At 41.1% G+C, this 25,493-nt stretch overlaps 1 protein-coding gene across 1 annotated transcript; it reads left to right on the top strand.

Annotated features, from left to right (window-relative positions):
- Positions 1–13: 13 nt before the first annotated feature.
- Positions 14–24,338, top strand: YY1 (YY1 transcription factor). The gene is made up of 5 exons (XM_030484425.1): positions 14–1,146; positions 10,938–11,100; positions 19,415–19,475; positions 21,966–22,124; positions 23,245–24,338. Exons 1-5 carry the CDS (start codon positions 450–452, stop codon positions 23,425–23,427), a joined length of 1,263 nt encoding a protein of 420 aa, XP_030340285.1. The 5' UTR covers positions 14–449; the 3' UTR covers positions 23,428–24,338.
- The last annotated feature ends 1,155 nt before the right edge of the window (positions 24,339–25,493 follow it).

Genomic DNA, 25,493 nt, shown 5'->3' with positions numbered 1-25,493 from the left:
GGTGACTCCGCCGCGGGCCGATTGGGTGCGCGGCGCCGGGAGGTGCGCTCCGCATTCGCAGCGCTCTTTGATAGGCCGGCGGCAGTACATGGGGGCGGGCGGCTGCGGCACGGCGCGCCCCCGTAGGCTACTTGGCTGGCCTGGGTGAGCCGTGGGCGCGGCGGGCGGTGCGATTGGCCGCTGGGCGGCGGGGGGGCCGGGTCCCGGCGGCAGCGGCCTCCCGGGGCTGGGGTCCGTCTCGGCGGCAGCAGCGGAAGTCTCGCGAGGGAACGTAGCCGGGATTTGGCGGCTGGCTGCCTCCCTCTCGCTGGCTGCGAGGAGCTGGTGTTTGTGTGGAAGGGGGAGGAGGAGGAGAAGCGAGAGGAGCCCGAGCCCCACCATCCGCTGAGGGGAGCGGACCGGAGCCCCCCTCGCTGCCCGCGGAGCTCTCTCCCCCTCCTCGCCCCGCCATGGCCTCGGGAGACACCCTGTACATCGCCACGGACGGCTCGGAGATGCCGGCCGAGATCGTGGAGCTGCACGAGATCGAGGTGGAGACCATCCCGGTGGAGACCATCGAGACCACCGTGGTGGGCGGCGAGGAGGACGAGGAGGAGGAGGAGGAGGACGAATGCTGCGAGGAGTGCGGCCCGCACCACCCGCCCCATCACTACCACCACCACCAGCCCATGATCGCGCTGCAGCCACTGGTGTCGGATGGGGACCCTAGCGGGGCGGGCGGCGGCGCGGCCGGTGGCGGCGGGGGACAGCTCCATCTGCACCACCACCACCAGGAGGTGATCCTGGTGCAGACCCGCGAGGAGGTGGTTGGGGGAGATGACTCGGACGGATTGCGGGCCGACGACGGCTTCGAGGATCAGATCCTCATCCCGGTACCGGCCCCCGCCGGGGAGGACGAGTACATCGAGCAGACCCTGGTCACCGTGGCCGCTGCCGGCAGCAAGAGCGGAGGCGGCGGTTCCTCCTCGGCCGGCGGAGGAGGCCGCGTTAAGAAGGGCGGCAGCGGCAAGAAAAGCAGCAAGAAGAGTTACCTGAGCGGGGGAGGCGGCGGCGGGGCCGAGGGCGGCGGCGGCAGGAAATGGGAGCAGAAGCAGGTGCAGATCAAGACCCTGGAGGGGGAGTTCTCGGTCACCATGTGGGCCTCGGGTAAGTGCGCGCCGGACCCCACCCTCCCCGGGTCCCGGGCCCCGACGACGGCTGCCCGGTTCGCCTCGGACAGTTTTGTTTTGAAGGGAGGCCATGTTTTGATGTGTGTGATGGGCGCCGCCATGTTCATCGCCAGGGCAAGTATGGCGGCTCCCCCGAAAAGATGGCGGGGTCTGCGCTGCTGCCGCCGCTGCTCCTGCCCGGCTCCGGCGGGGGGAAGGAAAGATGGCGGCGGCCGCCAAGATGGCGGCTGAGAGGGGTGCGAGAGGGAGGGAGGCAGCGCGGCGCTGGCTCCAGCACTAGGCCGCAATGGCGTAGTTTCTGCAGCAGGGGGAGGCGGGGTGTGCGGGCGGGCACAGGGTGCGGGGCGAATCCAGCCTCCTCGCTTCTCCCCCCGTCCCCGCCCCGCCGCTGCCGCCGCCGCTCCCCGCGGCGCCCGGCCGTTCGCTCCACGCCTGCCCCTCGCCCTTTCCTCCCCCGGCCGCCGCCCTCCGCACCTCTCGGCGCCCTCTGTCCTCCTTCTTCCCCCGTCTCCCGGCCCGCCGCTGCCGGCCCGCCTCCCCTCCCGCCCGCCGCGGCCTCGCCGGCTGCCCGCCCGCCGCACCTCTCCCTCCCTCCCGCTCGGCGCTGCCGCTGCGCTGCCGCGGCCCCATTGGGCTGCGTTTTAATGCCGAACGCGGTCGGCGTGTGCTCCGGGCCGTGACCGTTACGTGCGGGGGGAGAGCCAGCCCCCCGCTGCAGCGCCGCCCGCCCCGCCGGCGCTCCCCGGCCCGGGGATGGCCATCTCCCCGAAGTACCGTTTTACCGTTCGCACGGTGGGGTGGGCCTGGGGCCGCCCGGCACCGTCCCTCCGGGCCGCTGCGGTAGCCAGGCGGGGTGTGGGTGGGGCCTCCCCGCCCGGGGCCAGCAGTGCCGGCGAGGGGGAAGCGCCTCTTCGCCCCCGCGGGGGCTGCCCGCGCCGCTCGCCGTCCGCGAAGGGGGCGGCCACAATCCACCGGCCCTCCAGAGAGCCCCTTGTCAGGAGCCGGGGTCTGACAGCCCGGGGAGGGGGGGCTCCGCGCTCTGGAGGCAGAGCTCCCTCCGGCCAGGGAGCCGCCGGGAGGAAAGGACCAATTTCTGGCTGACGCTTGGAGGTTGTTCAGCTTTTCCTCAGCTAGGTCTAACGCTTTAAATAGGCTTTTTGGATAGGCTCAGGGCTTCTGCGTTTTGTGAGGTTGCATATGTTTTTTTGAGGAGTTGGCTTTTTCGTGGGAGTATGTCTTGGAGGGAATAAAATTTTGTGAAGGTATGTAGTATTTGCGAGCCTTGGAATAAAACTGACATGCGCCTGCCCTGCCACAATTTTCTGATCCTTTCCTTTAAAAACGGGGGGGGGAGGGGGGGGGGGGAAGGAGAGAATCCTTTTAGTCATCAGGAAAGTGTTACATTGGAGGTTTTTGTTTAGATTTGGGATTTGGTGTTTTGTTTAGGTGGGGGTTTTCTGTATTTCAGAAAATGTATTGCTGGCAGCTAGACTCTCTAGTCAGAGTTCTGTGACTGAAGTTATGTAAATGTGCAAAAAAAAGCAGTTAAATAGTACCAGTTCATGCAGCATGTAAATGGGTGTGTAGTCTTTGAATAGTAGGTTGGTAGTCTATCTCGCATATTGTAAATTTTGTTCTCTTTTGAAATCGATCGAGTCTAGTAAGATAGAGATACTTCGTAAGATTCTAGTGTAGTCTTAAAATGTTTGCTCTCCATGGTGTTTGTGAATTACCAGTAGTTGTTTCAAAGGGCAGTGTCAAAGGAAAACTGTATTGGATGGCTGAATTCACTTGTCTGAAAAGATGGACAGTATGGTGATTCAGATCTTACTCTGTTTAAGTGATTACTTAGCAAGTTCGACAGTGTGTATAACACTTCTGGTGTATAGTCAGTTGACAGCCCAATGAGTCCGATCCATTCTTGGAGAACAGAAAAGAACTTTCATTTAAGAGTTTCCCAAATACTCTTGAGTAGAATGGTGTTCTGTATGCTTCTGTGTATTTTTGTATGAAACCTGAATAAATCCACTTGCTGGGGTTTTTTTTTGTTTGTTTGTCTGTTTTTTGCTTTTTTTTTTTTTCTTAGAACTGACCATCCAAGAAAGGAGAAAAGTAATAGAAACTAATATAGTCTTCTGGTTTGTGGAGGCTACCTAAGATAGCAGCATGCAAATGGATGTATGACTCATGAGCTGGCAGGATACAGGACCTCGCTGAGATCAATTGACAATTTCTAGCATACATTTGCACTCTGAATTTCAGAGTGCCTGATAGGATGCTTCGTTAGAGCTCCTGCATGCTGATTATTACTTGAGTGAAGTGAAGCATGTGTGTAATCAATACACTTGATTCTCTTCCCACATACACAACTTTTACATCAGGGCAGCCCTATTAATTTCAGTGGTTTTGTTCTTTATGAGCCTGACTGTGCAAGCTCAGGGGGGAATGATACCCACTTGTAATTTAGTGGGGATTGAATTGCATTGTTACATTCAGCTCAATTGTATCCATGATGCAGAAAGATGCAGAATACCTATTCTGACTTGACTTCTAATGCCAAAAAAGCCCCCTCCCAGAGAAAAAAAAAGCAAACCCACAAAATGTATAGGTGAAAGAAAAGTACTCAAGTTTGACTTCCCCTTCCTGCATGCATGTGTGCTGCCCCATGCAGCTTATTGAATGGGCTAGAAGTGGTCTGAAGTGGTCAAATGCTGAGGCTTCATTGTCTGTTTTCTGAAATTTAAGAGGGAGAATGGTTGCCAGAAAAATTCCAAAAGAAACAAAACTGGAGGGGGGGTGGGGAGGAAGGAGGGGACATGATGACCCAGAACAAACCTCTCACTTGCGAAAGGGTAGTTGTATTAAAGTTCCCCTGCAGAATTGGGCATACTTTATTTTGAACAAAGGTAGTGGTTTTGCCTCTGTATTTTGACAGAATTAAAGACTTCCTTGTACACTGATGTAATTGACTGGTTTAAATGCTTAGCAAAAAGTTTATCAAAAGATGAATAGTAAATAAGGCCATGCATCAAGATAAAACAATGAGCTCTATATTGCTGTGCATGGGTATTTGAATTTGGAACAAGGACACTTTGCTCACTAACGTGTGGGAAGACAATGTGAATTAATTCCTTGTTAGTGTTTTCTAGTGCTGCTGTATTAGCTTGTACATGAGTGGTACCAAATTTAGCCAGTCATAAATCTTTTTCCCTAAATGAGTATAACATGTTTGGTAGCACCTCTTGAAATGTGTAGAAATAATTTGTGAAATATACAGCAGTGTGATTAAAGGGGACTACTCAATCCTTGTCTTGTTATGTGGTTACTTAGAAGTTGCAGTACTGTTGTTGGCAGCGGTTTAGGCTTGCCATAACTTCTCTTATCACCTTGGTATCTATGGTGATATCAAACTTGTGACCCATTATTACTTTAATGTGTTTAGTTTGAAACAGGAATGCTTTGTTCTAGTTCACATTAGCTTTCTAGATCTTCAGAATGGAATTATTTGTCTTCACATGTGAAAATAGGAACTGAACAAAGGCGTTCTATTTTCTGAAAGGGTTGAAGAAGTGTATATGATGGATGCTTCAATCATGTTCCTGTAGTGTGTTTCCACTATACTGTCTCGTTATTTTAATCTGGGTATCCTGTAGTGGATTTAGAAAATTGTATACAGTTAATGGGGCTCTCCAGGTACAGACACCAATTTGTACTAGGAAAATTGTTTTTATGAAGTGGAATTTATTTGTGCCTTCGCTAGATTCAACTTAATCATTGTCTTCAGTGATTGTCACCAGGTTAGGTACACGATAGTGATGAGAGAGGGGAAGGTTCATTAGGAACTTTGTCAGATTGTGCTTGCAAAACTGATTCTTGGATGCAGGAGGGCTTGGAAAGGTGGTGCTGAAATGCTGGCTCCACCAAATGCTGGAATCTCAAGCAGTTGGGGCTTAATTTTGCGGGGGGAAATGTATTAGTGTACATCTATGTCTAGGTAATGACTCTTGACTCTGTCAAGCTTTCAAACCTAAAATAGGTGTTGGCTTAAACTATTATTGTTAGCACAGATAGTCTGCAAGGTCAGGGCTGAAATAGTGCAACCAAACTAAACATTGCCCACAGATGTTAAACTGCTCAACTATCCTATTCCTAGATGGGAAAGACAAAGTTTTTCCTAGACAGGAAAGACAAAGTGCAGAAGTGTATGGTTTGGAAATGATTCTTGATAATCCGGGAAGCCTGTGCTGTGGACCCATATTTGGAAACTTGGGGAGTTCCTGTTGGGTTTCTAGAAGGTTCTTCAGAACATCTTAAAACCACTTCTAATGTCTTAAGTTAAAACCCTTCTTTTTCTTTTTTTTCTTTTTTTTTTTTTTTTTTACTTTATCAAATTGAAGAGGTGAGAAAAATAATCATCTGCTGTCTGACCAGTCATCTTACATAGTATAAATGATAGACGAGTCAGTTCTGTTGAGGGCCTGTATCAAGGATAGCCAAAAGTCTTTGTGATGACAGATAGGTAATCAACTTCTTATATGAAGATTTTTCATAATGGAGGCAGAAAGTGATTGGTTCCTTTAAAATATTAAGGAGATAATTATTTCTGACTGTTTAAGACAGCAATATAGGCTTTTGGTATCCATAAGCATTGAGTCTGCCCTGACATTTTTGCCAGTGAACCTTAGAGTATGTTAGATATTTTCCTGCAGCTCTTCTAAATATATTTTCAGATTTGAAAGTGAAATACATGGATGTGGTTCATTACTTGAAATATCTCGGTTAAGTTGTCTCTTAGCTCACCTTCAAACTAGAGTCCTCTAAGTTGCTACTGGATCCTTCCCTGAGAGGTCCATGTCACTTTTATGTTGATGATTCAGAAGGTCATAGTACTTCAGCACAGTGCCTCACAAGTGTTGAAGTCAGATGATGACTATTGATATATGCAGTGTTTTTGTCAGTTCATGTCTCAGTGGTATGAAGTAAGAGATGGGTGATATGAGGAAAGAAGAACCTGTTCTCCATCTATGTGTGCAAGGCACATCAGAGAGAAAGTAGCCTAACAGCTGATTAGGTTAAAAAATGACATACTATGCAAAATGGAATTTTAACATTCAGAAGTTTCTGTTAAGTAGCTGTATTATTTAACAAGCTAATTGCGGTCCTTTGCTTCCAAACATGACCGGTGAACAAATTTGCCTGAGGAGAGTGCAATGTGGTAGCAGAAACCAAGCTGTTACCACAGTGCCTTGGTACCGCACTGTTGCTGCATTCATTCTTTATCATGTAATTGCATTTCAGCTGCTCCTAAAAACAAATGTGCTTAACCATGTGATCATGAAAAGAAAATTTAAGCTGAAATGTTGTTCATCCTTTTAGTTGGTAAGCAGAACGTCTTTTAACTTGATACCTGGGGAGAAAACCATAGGATTAGGTCCCATTGCTTTGCTACCAAGTGCACCTTCTGAATTCCTTTTTTGCCCTCTTTATTTTCCTCAGGGAAAGACTGAATAACAATGTGTTCTCCCTGCTCTGTAGCAGAGGAGGAGGGTGGCTTGGAGAATTGGAGATCTGGAAACGAAGTGTGATGGCTGAAATAAAAAATAACCGGCAAGGCTTCTTGGGTTGAGAGTTGAAGGGGTCATCTTACAAAGTTGGGGAGTTCCAGTGATGTCATCTGGAGCTAGCTACTATTCTAGAAATGTGTGAAATAACAGGGTCCTGAGGTGGATGGATTTTCTGTGCAACAGAAGGATTGCAAGAGATTTAGAAAGCATGGTAATAAGAGCAAAAGATAGTAAAGTCTTGGGAGACAGTGTCTACCATCTTTTGTCATTCATCTATTGCATGGAATCTGCAGTTACTATTTGCAGGTTATTTTTATCCCAGTAGTCTGGTTTCTTCCTACTTCAGTTGGTACTTGGGCTTGATACTCTTAAAACTTCTGGTTATTTCACCAGTAGAAATGTGTTTTAAATATTAGTCAAAAGATATGGCTGGCTAAAATGCTAAACTTTCACTGATCTTAGGGAAAAAAAAAAAAAACAAAACCCAACCAAACATACATGTTTGCTTGCCTTGCATACTTGCTTTGAAGTGCTGAAGTGATTCCAGTTCAAGATGTGTATACAGGGCATGAGAGAGGTGTGGATGGAAGGATGTTGAGTGTGAAGATTTGTTTGAATATGTCGTAAAAACATACATAGAACAACCCAATTTAGACTAAGTACCTACCTTAATGTAGCTGGCCATAGAAGGATGTTGGGGTTATCTGTGGTGTCTCCAACAAACAGGTAGTTCACAGCTTTGTAAGATAGGTGAATATTGGACATAGCTGTTGCAGTGACTGGTACTGCATGTTTTTTGTGAAGAGAAAGTGATTAACTAATTGATGTGCATTCACATCTTCAGTATCTTTCAGAAGACGGAACTATAAATGTACTCCCAAGTCCCTTAGAGAAGGCTGCATTAGATCTCTAAGAATAGTGCTAATACACACTTTAGCAGAATGCCTTATATTTGAGTCTGCTACGCTCTCAATTGTTTTTAAGGAACAAGACAAAGCAGCTCAGATAGTATGTAGCAGTTAATATCCTTTTCCTGACTGGCTCCATGGCTCTGTCTGTATTTCACTTGCATGGGTGGCATCCAGATTAACTTGGCATGGTCATAAACTGCACAGAGGTACCGTGCCTTATTTGTGCTGTACTTCCCAGAGGTGTCAGTGGAATTTCAGGGTTGTGTCTCTGTATTTTGCTTTGCTTTGGGTGCAGTGTGTTTGATTCTCTGGTGCTTCATGAGAGGAAAACGGGGAAGTAATTTGGTTGTATTGGGCATCAGGGCTTGTTTGAAGGCAAAAAACATCAAGCAGTCAGCTTGCTCTGTTTGCAATGAGAATATTGGTTAACTTGTCAGCCTGAGTGAAAGTTTGCTTGGACTTTACCCTCCAAACTTTGAGCTGCCTCTTGCAGGTTGGTAGGGGATCACAAATGAACTTGTGGTAAATTTGTGCATAGAGCACATCAGTAGAATTCTTCCAAAAGTTTTCCAAAGAAGTGTGTGTTTTTTGTGTGTTGGGTTTGGGTTTTTTTGTTTGCTTGTTTTTTCCAATGAGTTCATAGTGTCATAGGAAGGTCTGTCACTAGGATGGTCTGGATACTAAAGAGCTGCTGAAGTCTGCTGCAACCTTAGAAAAAGTATTTGAGTTTTGGTGTGAATCAGGCCTTCTATCTTGAAGTATGTTAGCCTGGCATAACACTTTAGGGTAACTGGTATGTTGTTTTGGTTTAAATTAGTTTTTAAAACTGCTGTTATGTGCTGCCATTGAGATACAGTTTCTTGGTATTGGAAAATTTGATTGTTTCTTGTTTTCACATAACTGTCAATATATGAAGCGATACTTTCTGATTTTCTACTGTATTAAGGTAATATGGTCATAGTTTTTCATGTTTTACTTCAGTAGCCCATGGAATTGAATAGCTTGGCATTGTTTTTCTGTGGGTGGGCTTTTGGAAGTAAAGGCACTGAAGGCTGACTTTGTTTCGGTTTTGCTCTCAAATAGCAAGAAAACATTGTGGAATAGTGAGCCTTTACGCCATGGAAGGAAAGATCTTAAGGAATGTATACAAAATTTCCCTCTTGACTCTTGTATCTGATCTGAGGCAGGAAATGAAAACTTGTTTCTGTAATGAATGTCATCAAACAGTCAAACTGGAAGTTCTGGGGAGCTGTTGAAATAGCTGCATTGAAGGCAGCTGATCTCATTCTAGTCTGCTGCATGGCAAAGGTGTCACTTTTAGCTTTCCGAAGTTCTGTGCTCTTCTGAGCTTCATAATGTCTTTTCTGCCTGCCGAGGCACTGGTAAATATCTTTTCTAAGGCTTCTGTTTGGAACAAAACATTGTTGCCAAGTTGGAGATTTATTGGCTTGAATTTGTGACTCCTGCAGGTACTGTTAAACTTACCATATAATCCTTGCTTAAGATAAATACAGTTACTTTCTTTAAAGCTCAGGTAAAGACACTCAGGTGGTGTGGTGAGTGGAAAGCTAGACCAGAATTTAAAAAATGTCCAAATAGTCAGTTTTGTAGTTTAGTTCCAGTTTAATGCTACAGACGGTATTTTCTTATGAACAGTTCTGTCTTGTGTCAGTGTTGCAGTCTATTTTCTTCTTTCACCATGGAACATACACTTGAACTGCTATTTGATCTGGTAGATCAGATTAAACCCCAAACTGGCAGTAGCATTTCTAGAAATAGCTCGGTGGCAAACATTAAAAGCAGACATTACAAATTGAATAGAAATTTGTCCTTAGTATATAGCTTTTATTTGCGTATGTCTTGACTTTTCCTTCCTAGGGTAAGTTACTGAGTAATGAGTAATGTTACTTCCTGTGTTCCTGTTCAAGGAAAAAAAGGGAAAAAAAAAAAAAAAAAAAAAAAAAGAAAAATTTTGCCTCATTTGTTTTCTGCCTTATGTTTTGATGAGGGGTTTTTTGGGGTTTTTTTTGTTGGCTTTTTTTTTAATTGGGGGAATATTATTTCTGTCCTACTACTTTGTATTTCAATTCCTTAAACACTACTTGTAAAAGAAAACTTCCTGTAAATTTTTTAAAGCCTCTTGTGTATAAATTAATTTGCAGAATCTGATTCCCATACACAGATTATGAGAAGTAGTGTAGTGGCAGGTTTACTAATTTTTTAGCTGAGTAGTTACAACCATGTGTATATGCATACGTTTATTGTTCTAGGTGTATTTGAGGGTGAAAACCAGGGTAGATCCTGTGTCTGTCTTCCTTCTGGTTTGAGTACTGCAGTGAGGAGCATAGGTGGATGTTTCCATTCTTTCTATTCTCTGTCTTCTTTGTGTGTCTCTGGTTTCTGACACAAAATGGCAAGAGGAAAGAGGAAGACATTGTATCTTGGTATATTTTAAGGTCTGGATGTGAGTAGCTGGGATCAGCAAGTCTTCCACCTGATTTCACTGCAGTCCTTGGGCACAAATCCATAGGAGGAGCTCTAGAGCAGATATAATAGCACTTAAATGGTTTGTAGATCAAAGCTCCAAATGATCTCTGTCTGCTGTTTATATAGTAAAATGGGAAAGAGCTTAGGCTGACCTCTGCTATGGAAGAAAGAAGCCCCCTTGAGAGAGAGATGTACCATTTAGATTTTCGCTTTCTTTCAGACCTGTCTGCAAGAGTTGAAAAACTTTAGTTTTATGGGCAGGTGCTGAAGCCCATTAGCAGTTATTTTTAAATTTCTTGTCCCTCTGTGATACTTCTGTTGGAGGTCAATGGAGTCTGAAGACTCTGAGGTAAAAATCAATAGTCCTGACATCTTAGGGTAAGTATCTGCCACTCCTCTGATAGGCTTTCTTTGTTACTGACTGCTGTTGAGATCCAAAGTGGGTATGGTGAAGGTTAGTCTTGAAGAAGTTAAGAGAATTAAATATTTAGACACTGTTTCAGGAAAAGTACATTATCTTTTAAACACAGCCAAGATTCATAGGATTGTTATACTTACTTGTGTTTAACTAGATATGCAACTTTTGCTTCTCTTTTCCTCACCCACTGTGCTTTTTCTGTGTTCTTCATTCTGTAACTGTATGGATGTCTTTTTGCCCTTTACAACTGGTGTGGAAATCTGGAAGTGCAGTGTATTCTTTTAAGTGTGCAGCAATAGGGAATTTCTATTGAGATATAGCCTAAATAAAGCTTATATGCTGCTTTGACATTTAGTATGTATTGAATTCGGTATTTTGTGTGTTTCAGATGATAAAAAAGATATTGACCATGAAACAGTGGTGGAGGAGCAGATCATTGGAGAGAATTCTCCTCCAGATTACTCAGAGTACATGACAGGGAAGAAACTTCCTCCTGGTGGAATACCTGGCATTGACCTCTCAGACCCCAAACAACTGGCTGAATTTGCTAGGTAAGTAGGAAGAAAGTATCTTTAAAGTAAATTGGTTTTCTTTTCCCTGGTTTAAAGATGAAAGTGTTAGGCAAAATAAATGGTAGATTTAGTATGGCTTATTGTTCCATTTAATCATCTTCTAAAACAAGTGATTTAATTCAGAGCAGAGTAGCTGATACTGTGTTAAAGCAACTAGGTTTTATATTCACTTCTTCAATGACTTGTGGTCTCTAGTTCCTCTTGGGTAGGACAGGATCTAAGTACATTGATAGACTGCATCTTTGACATGACAGAATGTATCTTTTATGTGAATATCCTTAAATTCTTCAGCATCAAAGCATCTGATATGTGAAATGCTGCGTTCAGGTAGTCCCGCACAAGAAAGCTAGACTACACTATCACTCGTTTACATATCAGTACCTTGACCCGAGTTACAAGGTTACTTTTAGATAGAGGTGGAGTGGCTGAAGCTCTGTTCTACAGGAAGTACTGAGTCATGTGTCCCTTGCCCCCCCTCCCTCTGCAGAGCCCTTGGTTGTGGTACCGAGTGCTCAGGGCAATCGGTGGCCACCGGAGGGCAACCGTGAGGTCACCAGGGAAGTCTGCTCTGGCACCTGGAGACTCTGACATTAGAGTTGTCTTTGCAGCCTTTATTTGGTTTCCTACTTTGTGTGCATGTGCTTGTAATTACCAAAGGCATACTCCTATACTCAGGCCATGGGCAGCGTTAGTGCTGGTGTCTCCAAATATTTGAGCACCACCGTTGGCTTCCTGCAGCTGCTGTTAGCAGTTTTTTCCCCATGTTGAAAGCCAATAGTATGTATTGAAGCTAAACTCATTTACCAGCTGGCTATTTTTCAGGGCTGTGGTGCACAATTCTGACAGAGCAGATGGATGATCAGATGTTGTTACTTTTATTTCCTGGGTCTGCTAGGAGAGCAAGAAGTATTTGTGGTTTTTGTTTGTTTGTTTTGGTGGTTTTTTGTTTGTTTTCTTTACCACTGGGTTTTTCAGGTAGTTACTAGATGGCAGGGACTGTTGAAACAAGTTCTAGTCTGGCTTCTTGGTTAGGTGGATCTTGGTGTCTCCTGTGTGCATCTGCTGTTGTTTCACCTTTTTAAACTTGTTGCTTTATACAAGCTTTTGCTGTTACTCTTAGGTGTTTTTGTGCTGGAGGATTGCCACCACAGCCTTGTCCCGCAATTCTTTTCAGTAAAGCCATTGAACTATGGATTTTGAAGGCTCCTAGTAAGATAGTTTTGCAGGACTTGCTCCATGCTTCAGGTTGTCTGATCTGGAAATGTGTAAAACCACATCACAAACAGCGGAAAATAGGGTTCTATCTAAAGTGCTGGGCTGTTCTAGCTATTGATACTGTTATTACCTCTTTTACTGTAGTGATAAAAATGATTGTGTTTTCCTCTGAGACCTGCTGAAAGTTTAATACATTTTTTAATGATACTCTATAAGTTTACACAGCATTCTGATTTCAGAATGTTACTTACACATTTCTGCTCATTGTGTGTTTAGAATGGTATTCTGTTATTCTAAAACATGCTGTAACCTTTGCTTCTATTAAACATTTAAGTACTGAATAGCTATCTTTTGTTAGGAAGTTTAAATAGTTTCTCATAGGGTATTCTCCATGCAAATACTGAATATTTTTTTCCAGATTGGTTTGAGTACTTGAAATGGTTGCCAGGATTTGGGCTTCTCAAAATGATCAGATTGCTTCTGTCAGATCTGTCTGCATATTTCTTAATGTTGTAAAATGTACTGCATCTCTGGGTTTTAGTTAGTTTTCTGTTGAGAAAATAGTGGCAGCTGGCAGTAATTTAAAATTACCACTTTTTGTTCATGGTAGAATGTTCTAGGAAGTTCTAGAGCTAGAATTTTCAGCAGATGATGGAAAGATTGAGTTCTATGTGTACAGTCTATTTTCTGTTAATATGTTTTTGTACAGCAGATAACATGTAACCCCCTTCAGTCATAAGACAAATATATGGTGGTAGAGTAAGCAACTGGGGGGACATGACATTTAGCAATATCCCCAAGTTGCTCAGACCTATGAAGAATTGTTGTGATAGCTTATTTGTAGATAATGTAGAAACTTCAAGCATCTTCTGTTCTAAGAAAGTTTTTTTGATTTCTTGGTCAGAATCAAACTTTTTAAGGCCAGAGTAAAAGAGAGAAGAAAAAGAAAACTGTTACTTGTATGTTAATCTTAAATGATTGTGTATAGCTGAGGCTGAAGAATATGGCTATATTAGAATTTGAATATTGCTTGTTAAGGTCTTGGTTCTCTTGCAATGAAGCATGTTAAAGGGACTCCTTTTAGCTAATAACATTAGTTCAAGTACTGATACCTTCAAACCTATTTTTATACTGATCAATTGTCTTGTTGGTCTAGATTGCTCTGTGCAGTATCACTAAAAAGTTTGCATGGCAAACTAAGGAAATGTATGTGTATGGGAATTGGGTTTGGAGGTCCTAGGAATACCTCATACTTAAAGAATGTGTTTGTTTAGTGTAAAGTTCTCTGAAAGTTTCAAGCATTGCTGTTCTTTTACAGTTCAGAATTTTGAAATTCTTAGCAGCTGTATTCAGAAAACTATGAGCAGCATGTGAAGTTGAAACTTACTTCTAAACTTCAGTAGCTTCGCGTGCTGTAAGGTTTTTGAATAACAGATTTATATTTTGGTGGCTTGAAAAAAGAATTGTGTGCAGCCTGCGTATAAGGAAGCATGAACTGGCTAGTAAAATTGTATGCTAAGTGTATTTTGTGCAGTTGAGAGCAGTTATTTTAGGCTGCTTTCCTGTTCTCATGAAGGTAGTTGGAAGAATTTCACTATACATTTGTAGAAATTAGCTACTGAAAACCAGGCTAGATTCACTGGTTATAACCAGGCAGCTTATTTTGGTTAAGATACATTGGCATCAATTGTTAGGAACAAAGTTCTGAGGTTAAGTTTAAATGGGCAAAGCTTGAATTCTAGTGGTAAGAGATTTCAGGCAAGGTTCTGGTAAATGAAAAATAAGGCAGGGGTGGACTTGATGCTTGAAGTCCTCTGTAGCTCTGCAGCCCTTAAAAAAAAAATAAATTGTAAAGGTTTAAAAACTGTAGTAATTCAGCATCTTCAGTGGACACTGCTGCTGCTCAGCAACTAGGTGGCACCAGCAGAGTGAGCAGTTATACTATCTCTTGTGATACCATTGGCTTTCGCTGCCTTTTTTTTAGTGTGTTTGTCATTAAGTCAAATAGGAGGAATCCAGATCCTTTAACTGGAACCCTTACGGCTTTCCCTGGAAAAGGATTTATACATTCTGAAACTATTGAAAATACTGAATAAACAAGCTTTGTCAGAACATTAAGATGTGTTCAGTAATGCATTGAATGACCATAAATTATACCTCATTGGGCAACTTATTGCCCTTAACAAATTATTTTGTTCTATTGTAAGACTCATGCATTTTTTTTCATATGCTTTAAAAATGCAATAAAAAAGAAAAGTGGGTTTCTCTTAGGCAATCCTATCAGAATGTGAAACGTTAGTTGTGAATGATCTGCTCAGAAAGAAATAAAACCTAATAAATTACCACATTCCCATTTGATACCTTTGACTTGGACACTGGAAATCCCTTCAAGTGAAATAAAATGTTTCATCCAAGTCTCAGCTGATTACAACTAATTCTGTAGTTAGCTGTAAGGAAGTCATAACTGCTTGGTAATAAAAGCTTGAGGAAGTAGCAGACGTATATCTAGTTGGTGCATATGGCAAATTCCTTCAAAGCAAACCACTAAAAAGGCTATTCCTGATTGTCCTTTCCCTCCCTCTTACCCTCCAGACAGCTGCATGACTGAACTGGCTGAAGACAGCAGAATGCAGGCATCAGTAAAACTAAAAAAAATGAGGGGAATATGCTATAGCTGGAAAATTGGCACAGTAATGGGTCCTAGTGGTAAAAACTTCACTGTCCATGGCTTTATCTTCTGTTCTTCTTAGTACCTTTTCTGACTGAGAGCCATTGTGAGGACTGCCCTTTCTTTCTGTCTGCTTAACAAAACAGATAGAAAACAAAGGAGTGTTTGAAATAAAATGCCCTTCTTAAAAGTGGCAAAACATTCTGGTCTCCTAGCTTTATGACTTGGGCCTCTTTACAAGTTTTACACCTTTGCGTTGGTCTTGTTCTTGTTGCAGAGATGCTTAAAGGGCAGTAAACTGACGATTGCTTTACCCAAAGTGTTCTTTCAGGGGAGGGCAAATTTCTTGCTGTGCTTACATGTGGAATTCTTCACAACTGCAACAAAACCGGTAATTATTTTTGCCAGAATCTTAGACTGAAAGAGAACTTTTTATGACATTTTCCTATCTGTCTGAAGCATAGTAAGACACTTGCTGTGGGCTCTTTGGTTATAGGTAGATTCCTAGGACACCTTGCACCACTCCCCTTTTGTCTATTTATGCAAAAGGCAGTCTAGCCAGTTTCAGGAGTTCTTCAGCACAAATAAATTCTTGCAGCAGCACAGGGCCATGACGCTCATGTTATTTCTGCCTCAGCAGGGCAGTGCAAGGGGAATGGCAGATTGAGGGAACAGATCAGAAGCAAGAGTGATGCTGCTGATAGGGAATAATTTCCTCCTCTTTTAACTATTCTTAGGGATGCAGTCATCAGCACAGGTGAATATCACTGTTTGTTATCAGAGACCTCTAGGATGTGCCAAAGGAATTGCCTGAGAGAGAGTAATGCTCTTTAGGTTAGATTTACATATGAAGGGAGAAGACAGGATGTGAGAACACAGAAGTTTAACAGATAAAGAAGGAAGATGGTAGAACAAGGAGGAAATTCTATTCTGTTACTGTTTTTTTAACTTGGGGATTTTCTCTCTTCCTAGCCTTGACACTGCCTAACTTTTGAAACTGGATCAAATTGGATCTATCTGTAAGACTGGTTGTGGAGATTGTCAGGGGCTTGGGGTGGGGATCGGTTATGTCAAGGTACAGTTCTTTCAGTTCAGCTGGATAGATGAAAAGAGGTAGATAACTGTTACTTTCTGATATTGAGCAGTGACAGAGTTGCTTTCTCTATTTTAAGGAACTGAGTGATTTAATACCTGTGCTTTTTCGCTCAATCTTCTTTACGCATGGATAAGAGAGTGTGCTTTTTTGGAGTTCATTCTGTGAAGCTGTTGGGTTGCACACCTTCCTTCTCCCTCTGCTGCCCCCCATTCCCTCCCTCCATCCCTTAAATACAAGTTGACCAACTTGGCCTTTAATTGCAGTGTCCCAGTGCCTTGATCCAAAAGGATAGCTATTCTGCAATAGCTTCTACTAGGCATGGCCTGTATAAACTAACTGCAGAAATGAAAATTCTGGTCTTGCCATGTAAATTGACTTTCTGCAAAGGCAGCCATTTCAAAAATTCCACCCAGGTATTAATGTGTGTGTCTATAGTAATTTTAAATAGTGGTATGTGTTAGAGTTCTGTTTTTGATTAATGTTTCAGGCTAAGAAAACTTGGATGGAGCTGGTAGAGATGCTCTACTGGGTGGGAGCCAAAAGTCTAACCACCAGCAAGAGCTACCTGCAACAGTGTAATTAAGATCAACAGCCCAGGTTCTAGGCTGGTCTCCTTTTGCAGAAAGTTAATTTTAAAGTAAGACCAAAATCTTTTTTTCTAATACATTTGAATATGTAAGTCTTTAAGTTCTTCTTTGAATGATTGTCCATATGGATTCCACAGTCTTGTGAGCAAGATGACATTTTTGACAAAACGATCTGCTGTAGCTGTGCCTGTGGTATACATGCCCTCATACCTTTAATCCAAGGGTCCAGCAGCTTCTTGCTGCATGTGGCGCTGAGATCTAACCTGGACACTGTTTGCCGCCTTTTCCTGTTGAAATGTGTGCTTCTGTTTTATTGAGTAGCTTGATTGCCAATGGAACCCTGAGCTTATACATAGTCTTGTTCTGCATTTTAAGCTTAAGTTTCCCACTTCCCGTACTTGCAGGAGAAATGAAAAGATTTTAAATCTGCTGCTCCTTTATTAAATAACTTTATTGTAATTTTGTAGTCAACAGGGCTGAATGTTTTTACATCCAAGTATACCTCTGGGCTGATACTCCTCACTTGAGAAAGAAAGCTTGAAAATTAAAAAGTCAGCTTATTCCAGAATGAACACTTACGTTATGTGCCTTCTCAGGCACTGAACTGAAGTGTGTATGTTGAAACTCCAGTCTGTCCTGTGTCTGACCATCCAGTTCAGCTGTGATTGGTTCCTCAAGCTTCCTGACTACACTGAACTAGAATCTTCCTGCCTACACTGGCAGGGTATTTTCCCTCTCAGTCTACTTGGCAGCCTATTACAGTGGCAGTGTTGCAGCGTTTCTTTCTCAAAGATTGACTTAATACCAGAGGCAAGAAACACAAGAGTTGTGAATAGCATTTAGCATGATCAGTGGGATCAGTGTAAAAAATGCAGGCATTGCCCACTAAAGCCATTGACCACATCTTTTTTTAGCGATTCCTTTTCTGTCTATTCTCTCCCTTTACAGGTGGTCACTTAAGACTTCAGAACAATAGTGCACTTGGAAGCTTTCTGTAGGGGTACTGAAAGAAAGCCTTTGTGTGTGTGTTTTCCTATAGCCTCAGTACCTGTAGTACTGTCAGTCTAGAACCTCACTGGAGAATGTATCCAGTTAATCCCAATCACTTGTTTGGATTTAGGTATTTAATACTTAGAGAGGCTGAGTAAACTAAACACAGCACAATCATGCTCTATTGCAACTGGATTATATAAATTTAATCAATAAGGCCATCCGAGTTGAAAAAAGTTATGAGGGAGATTAAGATAATAAAGAGGCGCTTCTATAGGAACAGATACAGTTTCCTGGGTTCAGGATGTTTCTGCCCTTAAATTGACAAAATGTTTAGTTATGCTACTGGCAATGGCGCAAGAGGAGCTTTCTCAACACAAATGTTTCATACCTGTCTTTTGGAGCTGTTAGTGTCTGTGAATAAGGGGATTGTTGGATGTGATACTCTCCAGCTTCTGTATTTTTGTAACATTTGTATTTTTAACCCTGCAGGAGACTGCAGTGTTCTTTAGTTAGCACTGTATATATTCAATGTAGTCTGGAGGTGCTGAGCCAGCAGGAGTTTCATAAGTGTCCACTTAGAGAAAAGAACAAAAGCCACTTATTTCTGTTTCATTTAGACTAGAGACTACACCAGAAAACCTTTTGTCTAACTTATAGATAGCCATATGTAGTTACCTTGTCATATATAACTGTGTTGTACCAGGAGCAGTCATTCAGGAACTCAGATAAACAGTCTAGCTGCTACAGCAAGGTGTTGGAATGCACAAAATCTCATTACTTACTTAAGTGAATCTCCCGCTGTATAGGTGCATTTATTTACATCTACCTACTTCTGTTATAAGGTGGAGATAAGCCACTTCTTTTCGAATTTTTTTTTTGAAGACAGCACTACAGTTTTGAGAAATAAAAATAGGTAAAAGTGCATTGTACTTCCCTGGAATAGTGTCAGAGAAAAGTCGGCTATATGGACGTTGAGACAGATGCCTGTGGCAAGACTGTTCTAACATTGTTTTCTATAGGAAGCCTTATTGTATTTGAAACAAACATCTAATACATGCAAGCAGTAGTTGGCTAGGCTCCTTATGTAGTCTGTGGAGACTAATGGCACCCATAAAGTAGTGGTGAAGATCCCTATCAGCAACCAAGAATAAGTAGATAATTGCTTGTCAGTTGCTAACAATGGAATCCATGTGTACAGTAACTTAAAGTAAGAATAATTGCATTTTCCGTGGTTATGGCAGATGTCTACATTGTCTATGTAGAATCCACAACTTGCCTGCCTTCCCTGCTTCTGTACTGTTTTCTTCTGAAGTCTTGTGTGGTGAAAATACTGAAAAATGATTGAGGCTACTCTGTCCTTTATATCCTGGTGAGAGGAAGTGAAGATAAATACTAGGCTACATGAGTACTAGCACAAGAAAACCAGAGTTTTCAAACAAAACCTATTTACAATTAGCCTAAGTCAGAAAAAACCACTCTTTCTACATATTCAAAGGACTAGGAAGGTAGTATTAAATGTCTTATTCTGTATTTGTGAGGTTCTTCTGGAAAAGCTGAACTTTACAAATGCCAAATTAACTGTTAATTTCATTATGAAGGTTTTGAAAATACTAAGCTGAGTAACACTGTAACATGTAATGCTGTCAAATAAATGTGCGCATTATGTAGGCCATTATGTGAGAAGAGCAGTCTACTAATCTTTTTCTGACGTGTTTTGTTTTTTTTATCTTTAAGAATGAAACCAAGAAAAATTAAAGAAGATGATGCTCCACGAACGATAGCTTGTCCTCACAAAGTAAGTACAGTGCTCAGCTTCTGACTAGGTAGTAATTTTTGGATCAGAATTTTGTATTGGTGTTTTCTCTTGAGAATGAATAACTAAAATATATTAATAGACTACACTCTGTTAACTGTATTTTAGTTATAATTCTTTAGAGGCTGCTTTAAAAACCTTTCACTGAATAATATATTATTCCCATTCCTTGTCTTAAGGTTAGTGCATCCCTAATCTTCTGGTAACCATGATGCACAGTCCCTAACATGCTGGTTTTACTGTTGTGATTTCCTGCCACCCAAGAATACATACTTGAAAGAATGTTCTGAAAGCTGTTCAAAGTACGTTCCTAAGATCTATATATCCTCTGCTTGGAAACTGTGACAGATTTGGAGTCTAGATCAGGAATCAGCAATTTATGCTGTAGATGCCAAAGTCAGCATTATTATAAGACTTTGAATTATATTCCACAGAGCTGGAAGGTGCATCATCTTGAAAGAGGGAGAGAAGTATCCTGGAGATACGATTCTGACCCACTGGTAGCAGGGAAGCCTCTACCTTGAGTAAATGTTGCCAGTCATCTAGATTGGTAGCATCTTGCTTTACTGCATTATCCAGCTTTTGTAGAACTTCTGCTAGCTGACTTAGTCTGTAATGAAAAAAGACAAATACAGTCTTGCTGACTTCTGGTCTAGATAAGCGATGAGCCTATCCAGATGATCAGGGCAGATAGCTAACAGTACACATTAGAGAGCATGAATAGAAGGCTGCTTTCTCACAGCCATAGTCTAAGGAATTTGGTGGATTCCTCTTTGTGCTTATATTTATTTCAAATTCTTTATGTTCTATAAATATAATGTATTTATTGTAGTATAGTATGTGAAGATACAGGAACAGTTACTCCTTACAATACTAAGGAATGCTGCCTTCATTTCTTTGGTTTACTTTTTCATAGTCTCAACTTCATCTGAACAGGTATTAAAAAAAAAAAAGAATATTCTGTCCTTCCATTTTCTCTCTTCTAGTGTTTCTAGGCTTTGTGCATTTATGACTTCAATTTAGAAAAAGAACAATACTGTAGAGGATGTAACTGCTCCTCTTGGAGGCAAGCAGGGCTTTGAAATAAATGCAAGAAAGTTGATGGTGTATTTATTTTGGTGCTGCTTTGCCAGCAGTTCTGTTAGATGAAATGAATGGTGGCACAACACTTCTTAAATTAGCCGAAGAAATTCTAATGCCTGAAGAGAGAACTCTTCCTGAAAGTGTCATTTCCCCCTTTTTTTAAGAAATAAGGCATACCAAAATATGGTTATTAGTTAGAAAAAAAAAAAAATCCAAATTTGGAGGATGCCTGCAGAACTTAACTAGTGATTTATTGTTCCTTTAGGTTCTATTGAATTTTGTGCCTAATAACACAGTGATGTTGGTTAAACAGCATCACTTGGAGTACAGATAAAAATTACTGTTGTTTATAGAATTTTATGAGGGATGTTGAACCTTGAGGAAGACATTTATAAACCATATGACAGATGTCTGTAGATTGTCACTAAAAAGTAAGGGGTGGGGGGAATAAGAAGGTATCCAAAGGTTAGGTAAAGAGAGCCCCAGGTTGCTGCTGGCTAAGGTGTACTCTGGAATCAAAAGTAGTATTCCTGTGTTGATGCAGCATGGACCCCAGATTAAGACTTCTGATGCTGTACCTGAGTTAATGTGAGTATCTATTGCTTTTAGGTTGAGCTGGCACTAACTTAGATGTTCTCCTACCTTATTCAGTTGCCTAGTATCACTTTGTAGGTTTAAACTGTAGAAACAGTGACAATCTCTTTATATCTCAAGGTGGTAGTGATCAATCTGCTGCTGCCAGTTTGGACAAGGTAGTTTCTGTAAGCTATTACCTGCTGGAAACCCTCTTGCTCCATTTCTCCTCAGCAGTGAGAAGGACAGAAAAGGAAGAGGTCAGAATGTTGGGAGATAGAGTGGTACACATACAAATTGGTATTAGAGAATAATCTGTGGTATATTAGAGAATACGATGCATATTGAACTGTACTGTTCAGAATAGCACATTGAAGAATATACCATAGGTATCCATGAACTATCATTCTGTCTTCCCCCGCCCCCTTTATTTTCTTCCCTAAAACTGTAAGTGGTTTTGTTTGGTTTATTCATTTGCTTCTGTCAGACCTGCATTTTTCCATGAGACTGTCCTGTTGCTCACTTGACTGCACATGGCTCATAATACTGAGGAAAGGGTTTTGGGGGTTTTGTTTGGGATTGTGTGTGTTTGTTTTGGTAAACTTTTCAAATTATTCAAATGATTAGTTCTGTTTGGGTTTGTGGGTTTTTTTGTTTTTTTGATTTTTGATAAATGTAAGGGGTTTTTTTCCTCAGCCTACTTTTAAGGCAGCGTTCAGGATATATAAGCATTTTAAATGCGTATGCTGTAGCAAATAGATAAGCTAGTGCTGATAAAAAAGGTTCTACTAATTGAGTTTCACTGTTTTTTTCAAGGGCTGCACAAAGATGTTCAGGGACAACTCTGCCATGAGGAAGCATCTGCACACTCATGGCCCTCGAGTACACGTATGTGCGGAATGTGGCAAGGCCTTTGTGGAGAGTTCAAAACTAAAGCGACATCAGCTAGTTCATACTGGAGAGAAACCCTTTCAGGTATTGTTAACCCTCAGACTTATGGACCAGAGTTTATTTGGTGAACAGGTGTAGATTGTAACTGTAACCTAGCTTCTGTATGACTTCAGGGATACTATGTTTCTTCTAAAATCAGATAAGGCTTGAATGATCACCTTAAAAACTGGGAGTCCCTTTCAGCGAATTAGAAGTTAGCAAATTGTATGTATGTGAGAGATACCTTGCAAAATATGATGTAAAGTTACCCACTTCAAAAATGAAGTCTGCACTTACTACTGGATGAGGAAAATGTCTCTTTCTCCTCATCTTTTCAACTTAGCACTTGTAGACAACTGAGGCTCGGGGATGTTTGCTCAGTTGGCTCATGCTATTAATTTTCAGTAGTGGGTGTTAATCAGTTTTAAGCCACATGATGGTAGTTACTGAATCTCTTTCCGTTCATATCAAGTCACGTGAGCTTCTGCCACCAGAGGTCCCCTGCCTACTTCATACGATACTCCTTAAAAACCTTCTTTACAGGTATTCATAGTCTTGAGTATACCTTTGTTCTCCAGTATGCATTTAAGATGTTAGTTTTTGTTGATTATTTTTTCTTTTCTTTTTTTTTTTTTTTTTTTTAAATGATTTCAAAAATTAGCTCTGCAGTCCTCAGGCATTCACTAAGATGCATATTCTGGATTTGCTGTGTGGTAAATAGAAATATTTACCACTAAACATGCTGCTCTTTGTATTCCAAGTCCATCCTAAAAGTAAAACTGGTAAAGTGAGCAAATCTTTGCAGATTATCACTGAAAGGAGGAAATTTTGATATAAAACATTTTTTTCTGGTTTTTTAGTATGCCATAGCAAAATACAGTTTCACATGCAGAGAAGGTGTATTTTTAGCATTTGCTAAAAGCATTTGCTTGCAAGCTGAAAGTTATTTCCCTCTTTGAAAAATAAATATACTGTTGTGGTAAAGCAACCTGAAATATTTTATTTTTTTTAATACAGTTCACAAGTGATGCTCACAGCTTCACTGATGATAACCTTTAGCATCTAGCTTCATGTTTGGGCAGTCTAGTGATTTAAAGAATAATATTGTTGATTGAAATGAGCAATATTTTGTTAGCTAATGGAGTGTGTCTTTTCCTTTTAACAGTGTACGTTTGAAGGATGTGGAAAGCGTTTTTCACTGGACTTCAATTTACGCACACATGTGCGAATTCATACTGGCGACAGGCCCTATGTTTGCCCGTTTGATGGCTGCAATAAGAAGTTTGCGCAATCAACTAACCTGAAATCTCACATCTTAACACACGCTAAGGCCAAAAACAACCAGTGAAAGTTGGAGGAGAAAGTTTTTGAACTCAAAGCATCTTACAGGAGTATGAATTGGAAATAAATATGCCTCCCCTTTGTATATTGTTTCTAGGAAAGAATTTTAAAAAAGAACCCTACAAACCTAAAGGACGTGTTTTGATAAGTAGTAAATAAAAAGCAAAAAACACACAAAAAAAACTTTAAGGTGACGTTGCTAAGATGCTCTACCTTGCTCTGTAATCCTGTTTCAAGAACACGGTGTTTTGTAAAGTGTGGCCCCAACTGGATGGGTCAGTTCATGAACTTGCATCAAAAAAAAGACAATTCTTTATACAACAGTGCTAAAATTGGACTTCTTTTCACATTCTTATAAATATGAAGCTCACCTGTTGCTTACAATTTTTTTAATTTTGTATTTTCCAAGTGTGCATATTGTACACTTTTTGGGGATATGCGTGGTAATGCTATGTGTGATTTTCTGGAGGTTGATAACATTGCTTGCGGTAGATTTTCTTTAAAAGAATGGGCAGTTACATGCATACTTCAAAAGTATTTTCCTGTAAAGAAAAAGTTATATAGGTTTTGTTTGCTATCTTAATTTTGGTTGTATTCTTTGATGTTAACACATTTTGTATAATTGTATCGTATAGCTGTAATGAAATAATGTAGTATCAAATATTAGATGTGATTTAATAGTGTTAATCAATTTAAACCCATTTTAGTCACTTTTTTTGGAGAAATACTGCCAGATGCTGATGTTCAGTGTAATTTCTTTGCCTGTTCAGTTACGGAAAGTGGTGCTCAGTTGTAGAATGTATTGTACAGGCACTGACCTTTTATTAACACCTGATAATATGTACATCCCATGTAATGGAAAGGGCAACAATAAAACAGTGGTCCTAAAGAAAGAATATGGCAGAAAATGATCTGCAAGCACAGTCTATTTTCTTTTTCTGTCCAGAGCAGCCCTAGTTCCTCTTGACCTTCCAGAAACTGGAAGCTAAATAAACTCAAGTTTCCTTTATGTTGCATTCAATTGCAATGATTTGTGATGAAACTATACAATGCCCTGTCAGGTAGTATACCCAAACAGAATTGCTGACTGTAATTCTGATTTTTGAGTGACCTAGACTTCCATTAACTGGAGCAGTGGGTTTGGAGACTTGGCCATGTAGTGGTGAGTTTTCAGTGTGCCTGGACAACAGCTAGGTAAAACAGTACAGTAAATAACTAATGGGTACCTTTGTTTAGTCAAGGTAAGGGATCTTGCAGGTTTAAGTGCAATGACAATAGAAAGTCGGGGAAAAGCAGGGTTTGAGCAGTCATACCAGAACAAAAGAAAATTGTCTTTGTCTTTTGGCTAACTTGTTCGACTGAGTATAATGATGGAAATTCTTGGAATCTCGTTGGACACCTTTTACTTCAAAACAGCATCTCTGAGTTCTCAGAGAACTTGATGGAGTTTTGATGGTCTAACTAAAAGTGCTTACTACTCATTTGTTTGAGTGTTCAAAGTAAGAAATTTGCAGATACTATAGTAAAATGTGGCAGATTAATAAACATAATATGCACAGAAATGCATAAGTATTACTTTTTAGATGCATGCGACATTTTAACATAGTAAACTGTTGTCAATCTTCTGAATTCTGTTCTTACAAGGTTAATCAAATTTTTCATTGCTAATACTGTAAAACTTACTTTTGAGTCCAGTTTTGGTGGCTGTGGAAAAACCATGGGTAATAATGAAACAATAGTTATGACCAAGGGAATTTTCGTCTGTACAGAGGTTAATCTGAACAGAGCAGCTCTAGTCTGAGGTTATTAGGGGTAAAGAAAGATGGGCATTTAGTTGATTTAATTGTAAAGTATACTTTGGAACTTCGGCAGTAGTTTTTTTTTTTATATATAAAAGCAGTTCTTGGAAGAGGACAATATACTGAGACTTTTATAGTTAAATTAAATTCTGTATACAGTTAAATTAGCGTCTGTTCTTCTTGGAAGGAAATAAAATTAGTTCAGTCTAGTTCTAAATGGCCTTTTTTTCTTAAACAGTATATATGATGGTGTTAGGCTTGCGCAGGTTTGCTT

The sequence above is a fragment of the Strigops habroptila genome, chromosome 4 (genome assembly GCF_004027225.2).
Source record: "Strigops habroptila isolate Jane chromosome 4, bStrHab1.2.pri, whole genome shotgun sequence".
In the NCBI taxonomy this organism is placed as follows: Eukaryota; Metazoa; Chordata; class Aves; order Psittaciformes; family Psittacidae; genus Strigops; species Strigops habroptila.
Note: the sequence above shows the minus strand (reverse complement) of the source record. Positions and strands in the feature narration are given on the sequence as shown.

Excerpts from the sequence above, each read along its gene's own strand:
- YY1 (XM_030484425.1), top strand. The coding sequence starts at position 450 with ATGGCCTCGGGAGACACCCTGTACATCGCCACGGACGGCTCGGAGATG. Across the intron at positions 1,147-10,937 it reads GGTCACCATGTGGGCCTCGG|ATGATAAAAAAGATATTGAC; the intron begins GTAAGTGCGCGC and ends TGTGTGTTTCAG. Across the intron at positions 11,101-19,414 it reads CAACTGGCTGAATTTGCTAG|AATGAAACCAAGAAAAATTA; the intron begins GTAAGTAGGAAG and ends TTTATCTTTAAG.